Genomic DNA, 7024 nt, shown 5'->3' with positions numbered 1-7024 from the left:
AGTCCATGATAAGACCAGTCCTCATATACGGCAGTGAAACGTGGGCCATAACTCAAAAGAACGTGCATACCATTCAAGTTGCTGAAATGAAGATGTTGAGATGGATGTGCGGCGTAACCAGGCTCGATAAGATCCGCAACGAGTTCGTGCGAGGTAGCCTCGGTGTGCGCGATATCGCTGATAAGATGCAGGAGAGTAGGCTGCGATGGTATGGTCACATAAGGAGGAGGCCGCCGGACTACGTCGGTAATTTAGCACTACATCTTTCCCTTCCCGGCTGCAGATCCAGAGGCAGACCCAAAACTAGATGGAAAGATGTAGTGCTAAAAGACATGAGTGAGTGCCAAGTCTCAGATGAAGATGTCGAGGACAGGGCGAGGTGGAGGAAACTGATTGGAAAAGCCGACCCCACCACCATGTGGGATACGAGCTAGGCAGAGAGAGAGATCTAATAGATGTTTAAAAAATATTATTCAAAAGTTAATTTCAACTTTATCAGATTAATTTACTAGTTTGTATTATTTAATAAGTAGATGCTTGTGTAAGCTAAATTAACTTTCTTCAATAGACACTTAAATTTGTGTCATTACATTATCTTAAAGACATTTTGTTTCAAGAAATTTTATTCATTGAAACAAATGAAAACAAGTGAAATAAAAAACAAGTTTATATTTCACTGTATAATTATTCTCACTCCTTAAACTCTATCTTCCACTTTAGTTTCCCTAAATCGACTCTGAGCGAACTAACATTGTCATCAACACACGCATTTGCTGACTTACTTAGTGTCCTGATAATTGTGCCTTTGAAACAGTAACTTATACTAGTTCCATTTTAAACTCTATTCACTTTAGGTAAGGTATAATTTTGCTTGTATACAAAATAGAACTAGGTAAAGGCAAGCAAGCGTGTGAAGATCAAACGTTTGTATGTTAAAGTTGTATGATTTATCACTTACAACTTCATTTATAACGACTTGATAATCGAATTAGAGTCCCTTATCAAACTATTATATATACCCAAAACCAAACAGCTTATGAAACTTTACCTAAGTGTGAAGATTTCTAAAATTATAAAAGTTCATTTTACTAAAACATAAGTTAAACTAATCAAGTATTAAAAATCATTTCAACTCATGCGTTTCCGACGTCTAATAATTAATTTAGATACTTAAGTTTCAAGTGCTTTTTAAATAAAACAAACAGTAGTATAAATAAAAACACATACACACACAAATACTCAAGCACATATACAAGCATACTGTATAAATAAGTACCTATTTAAGACTTAGATTAAGAGAAGACACTACCTCCAGGCATAGGTCCCAACCTACCACAGGAGGCAGAGTCCTAAGAAATTATAAAATTTTGTGGGTCAATGTATTTTTTTTAAATTGTTTTTTATTGTCCATATCGAAATAGCTAGAGATGTAGAAGTTCAAAAATAGTATATATCTAAGTGTCCAACTTTCTAGGTGGAATTGTTAATAGGTTTAACAGTGGTAAACGACATCAACAACAATATCTGTTGCACGAATGGGCCTGCTCCCTCTTGCAATACCAAGACTAAATAAACAGAAGACAGGTGTCAAGGGGAAGTAATTTTCTTTTATTATAAGAAAGGATGGGAAAGGGAAGTGGATTTGACGGAGGAGTGAACGCATTGGTAGTAGAATAGAAATATCCTTTTTCTGTGCGTCCTACGTCAATTGAAAGTATGTATCTGCAATAGGTGATAGACAGCGGTCGCTTACCAATTTCGACGAATTCATGTAACCGCTATCTCATTTGATAAGAAAGTAGGTACCTATATTAAATAATCTGTGTATAAAAAATTTAAATTATTAAGATCTTGCTAACGTCATTAATATAATAAAACAAAATATACAATTCTTCATTTTAAATTCAGCAGATGCATTTACTTAATAAGTCGATTTATACTTTGTACTATTTAGTAACACAATACATACTCCCCCATTGAAATTCATTCATCATACGACATAGTAAACTAAGTTATTGTAGAGGCAACCATAATAATACTGTTATGTATTTCAAATTAAGTGGGTATTAATAAATTTATTCAAAATCAACGTGAACGGGAGCACATTATACGAGACTGTTTAATAATATTATTTCAATACCAGAAGCTAGAAGCTTTACAACTGAACGGAATGATTGTTAAACTTACATTGTAGCGGTAACTCGACCGCTCGAGAGTCCCTCCCCTTCTACCCTGTCCTACCCCCCCCCCCTCGCCGTAACAAAGTTACTTTATAGTAAACAATGGTTCATTTTATTCGGCCATAACTATTATGAAATTCATCAAGATGCTTGCTTTTGAATTATTTTGTTTTCATTAGGATTCATTTAGTACCAGTTACATAATTAACATATATAAAATGTTAAGAAAATCTGTCTTTAAGTAGTTTGTCTTTTTACGTGGAATTTTACAAAGCGCAATTCTTACGCTTTTTTCTGTTTCCATGGAAGTTAGTAAATTAATGTCTTATAGATAACTCTAATGTATGGAAAAAAAAACTTTCCACCTCACGATGACTAACACTTAACATGCAATTGTATAAAATTATTTGCATTTTCCTCAAGCAATTTATTTACTTTGCGAAAAAATTGTACCGCGTACTTAGAATTCTTACATTCGTATTTGCATAGATTACATAGACTGAAACAGCCTCCGTTACCTTAGGTCATGCTACATTATTCTTTGATGATCTCATCATGTTGTTGCCAATTGTGAAAACCAGTACTTTCTTTAAATAACTATTTCATATTTTAAAAACAATTTCAAGGCTATTTAAATGAAAATCTTTTCATATTTTTATTGTAGGTAATTTTATTTAATACTAGCTTTTATCCGCGACTCCGTCCGCGCGGAATAAAAAAATAGAAAACGGGGTAAAAATTATCCTATGTCCGTTTCCTGGTTCTAAGTTTATTGTATTTCTAATGCCATCTATTATCTAAATTCTAAAACCAATAAGATATGTAAAAATGAAACATAATTTTTAATGACACTTTAACAAATTATGGTGCAAGGTAGAAAAATTATAATATATAACTGGAAAATATACGCTTATTATATTACTCTATTATGTAATACATTTCAACATATATATGCTTTATATAATTACAATTATAGTCGTTTAACGTATTCAAAGTAACCGGTTATTGTTTAATCGTTTGTTTATTTACAACGTAATTACAATGTTAGTAGCGTCTGTTGTGATTAAACGCGTTATATGATAATGTGGTTAATAGATTATTGTCGTGGTTACGAAACAGATTCTGCTTTCAATGTATCATTTAACATAATTGAAATTATCTTATCTCAAGTTTAAAGAACCCAATAAAAAGCCACTTTTGAATTTCCTTTTGATAGTATAAATAATATAAATTTGAAAAAGATATTGTTTTTTTTTGGTTAAAATAGCGTTATCATATATCTTTTATTCGGCATTGAAAATCTATGCTAAAACAAGACTTCATAATTAACATGTTCTAACATATTTGTAACAAAATATATAGTTAAATTAATTTATTTAGTACATCACCTTTTTTAATGCACCTAAAAATTAGTCAAAATTCAAATAACCTTAAAATCTAAACGATCAGTAACATTAATATTGTATATAAATTTTGTAATAATGTAAATAAAAGAGAGTGTATTTACATTAGGAATATTATAGATAGTAAGTTCTGCTAATTCGTTATCATCGGATGCCGCGGATGCTTGCGCGCGCACGAATTGTTCAGCAATTGCTTGATCATATTTATATTTATAATAATGATACATTTCACCGTTATCAGAAGTATATAAGTATATATATATAATATACTCAACCAGTTGCACGACTTGTCCTGACGTTAATGTCTTTTTTCCACACTGAGATGTGCGTACGTGATTTTTACAACGTTATTTTGTATCATTTGAACTTTATACTTGGAAATCGATACTTATATTATGAATGAGTTTTTTTCTACATTAAGTATATTATTTATACTTTTCTAAGTAATATGTTTATGGTACTAGGAGATCAGCTAAAAATATTAAGTGATCATCTCCAATCGTTATTCATATGAAACGATTGAATATCGATATTTTTTTTTATATCACTAGAGTTCACCGAAATAGCGAGGCGACCGTTGTCCATAGACATCCGCAAATGCAGATGCGTTGCCTACCTTTAATCAACGGAGAAGGGGACGCCCAGAAAGAGGACATTTCCTCTTCCTATGCGTCTCTTCCGCCATATCTACTTCCCCTTCCCATCCTTTCCTAATAGGAAAAGGGTTGGGGGGGAGGGGTAGAGGACTAAAATTAAGCCTCCCGTAGTCGTTTAAACCAACCCCATAAGACAAATTAACGCTCGAGTGGCGTGATCACTGATTAAGTCAAAAATGTATGGAATAGACATTAACTTTAGATATGTCACACGCTTTTTACTATATTTTGAGACATTTTTATGATTTTACGGGATACCCTAATCGAATATGTCTACCGTCAATGGCACACTATATAGTCGAACCTAGATAAGCGATAATCCATTTGTAACAAAAAAAAACATTATAAATAAAATTTACTATTGTCATTTATAATATAAAAATATGTGCAAAAAAGAGTACGGACCAAGAGTCTGCAGATGTCCTTTGATGAAATAAAAGAAAAAGCGAGAATTCAAGGGTCCGCGATATTTTTATCGCTTATATAGGTTTCTGACTTGTCTGTCTGAAAGTTGACTATCGGGGCTGGACAATAACCCTCGTTTATAAAATTTCCTCACTAGTCCAATCGATTGTATACGTAATTCAATGCTAACTTGACTATAAAAACACTCGAAACAACTTGTTTCCAGTACCTAAATTCTTGAAAAATGTGACAGGACTGTGCCAAATAAATCAACTTCCATATTTTAATCCGACGCATTATTGATGTTACACTTGTCTTATTATAATGTGAGAATATGTGAGACGCGGAGATATTCCGTCTCCGAATGATTAAACAAACAATTTGCTGACTGACATCACGTAGACTTCTTAGAATCAGATGAAGGCATCGTGACGTAGGGTGGTGTGATCTCTTCACTACCACGAATTGACTATTCCTTATCTCTATCTTTCCATAGCTTTATCAACTTCAATAATGTTTTAAAACACTCATCTCTCCAAGAACTGTTGCGTTCGTTAGGTATTTTTTTATTCATTGCCCACGTATGTGAGTTCCGAACCGCTGATGAACCGAACTAGGGAGATGTCATTCGATTTGTATTTTCTTCCTGAGTCATAAGGCTACAGTCAGTTCTTTTTTATTTTTGGTTTTTAATTTTTAATTTTAAGTAATTAATTGGTCGTATCTGTGTATTGGAAGTGGACAATAATAACATAACAAACGCCTGTTACCCATTGGGGGCGGCAGAGACCACGGACGTCCATTTGGTGAGGTCCTGACACACTTGTCCCGCTTCTTCTACATACATCTAAGCACACATGCTCCTAGGTTTCGAGTACTCCTAATATTGCCCTTCTCTTGTGAAAGAGAATATCATCAGAAATATACTATAATGAAAGTATGACTGCGATGTCTAAAATGGTTTCATATCATAAAATTTTACAATCTCGTCTGAGTGTCGTTGGATTACGGGTGGAGGTCAAGTTTGGAGGGAGGAGGAGGTCTCTTCAAGCGGAATCGAAGTTTAATCGAGTGTTTTGCCTTAAAACAATTAAGGTGGAGTGGTCTTCATAAATCCAGAGCCCCTTTTGAGATTTCTCTCCAAGTTATTTATAACGAAAGTTTTTACGAAGGGAAATTTCAATTCGAGCATTAAATGCCTATTGTTATAAAGGATTAGTGCGGATTTGTTTTTTTTATTCTTTTTTTCTTTTCTTTCGTTCCCCGGCTTAGTTGGAGCTCGAGTTGGGAGTTAATTATTCATCGTTTTGTTTCTGTTTTTCTTTTATTTATCTTTTTTAACTTTGTTACGGAATTTGAATGACAAAGAGTTTACGAGTCTGAACATTAGCTGTTTTGTTTTATCATTTATTAAAGGAAATTATAAGTTAGTTAAATGTTTGATTTATAGTCATTAACAGAACACGGTCATAGATGCAAACTGCTATGTAGGATTAGACTACCAACATTGAATCTTGTTTCCGGGAACTTACAACTCTCTACCGGTACCTATCTCCTTAAAACCTGATTATAACAATAAACCGTACAACCTAACAAATGCTATGGAAAACTGGGAACCAAAACTTACTCCACAATCATAGTTTTTTTCTAGGCTTATAACTTTGTAACTCACCTAAGTAGTAAAGCATAATTGATTTAAATTAACTTCCAAATAAGTTTCACTAACGTATGTTGATTTTTCGTACAAGCAATAGCTAACGACTAATAAAGTTTAATATCAAAAATAACATACGAAGTAATTGAGGAACGTATCCCTAACGACGAAACTCGCCGACCGCCGCTGTCCGGTCGCTGGTCGCCGCCCGGTCGCTGAGCAAACAACCAGAGAGAGAAAAGGGTCGTTTAATTAAAACTAAACCACTCAACAGTTAGTGGCTATTATTTCTTTGTAGGCTTTTTAATTTGCGATATTTAATGTAGACTTCTTAATAACTGAATGTTTATTCAGATGTTTTTTATGAAGTGAACTATTTTATGAAAATACTGTCCGCAAATCAAGACAAATAATTTAGCACAGGATTAGGAGTAAAGAAAATAGAAATTAGTTGAACTTACAATATCACAACAATCATAACTGAACAGCTATTTGATAGTACAATCGAGTAATAATACAGTAGTAAAACTAAAGTTATCAAATCATAGTACAGTATTAAGGTACTTCTGCACGAACGCACACAGAACGCGCAGTAATCAGTTCCACCTACTACAGAATTCCGGCCTGTAACAGACACAGGATATCTTTCCAGCAAAACGAATCTCACTGCCCTGCCGCAATTACAAGGGAGCTGAGGATTTCATTGCCAAATATTTTCCTTTATCC

The 7024-nt window shown here is 33.5% G+C and overlaps 1 protein-coding gene across 1 annotated transcript; it reads left to right on the top strand.

The window, feature by feature from the left end:
• On the top strand, positions 1-441 carry LOC123721819. The gene has a single exon (XM_045681701.1). The coding sequence runs from the start codon at positions 6-8 to the stop codon at positions 432-434; it is 429 nt and encodes a 142-aa protein (XP_045537657.1). The 5' UTR covers positions 1-5; the 3' UTR covers positions 435-441.
• Positions 442-7024: the final 6583 nt, after the last annotated feature.

The sequence above is a fragment of the Papilio machaon genome, chromosome 16 (genome assembly GCF_912999745.1).
Source record: "Papilio machaon chromosome 16, ilPapMach1.1, whole genome shotgun sequence".
Classification (NCBI taxonomy): Eukaryota; Metazoa; Arthropoda; class Insecta; order Lepidoptera; family Papilionidae; genus Papilio; species Papilio machaon.
This window is presented reverse-complemented; position numbering and strand designations above follow the sequence as displayed.

Excerpts from the sequence above, each read along its gene's own strand:
- LOC123721819 (XM_045681701.1), top strand. The coding sequence starts at position 6 with ATGATAAGACCAGTCCTCATATACGGCAGTGAAACGTGGGCCATAACT.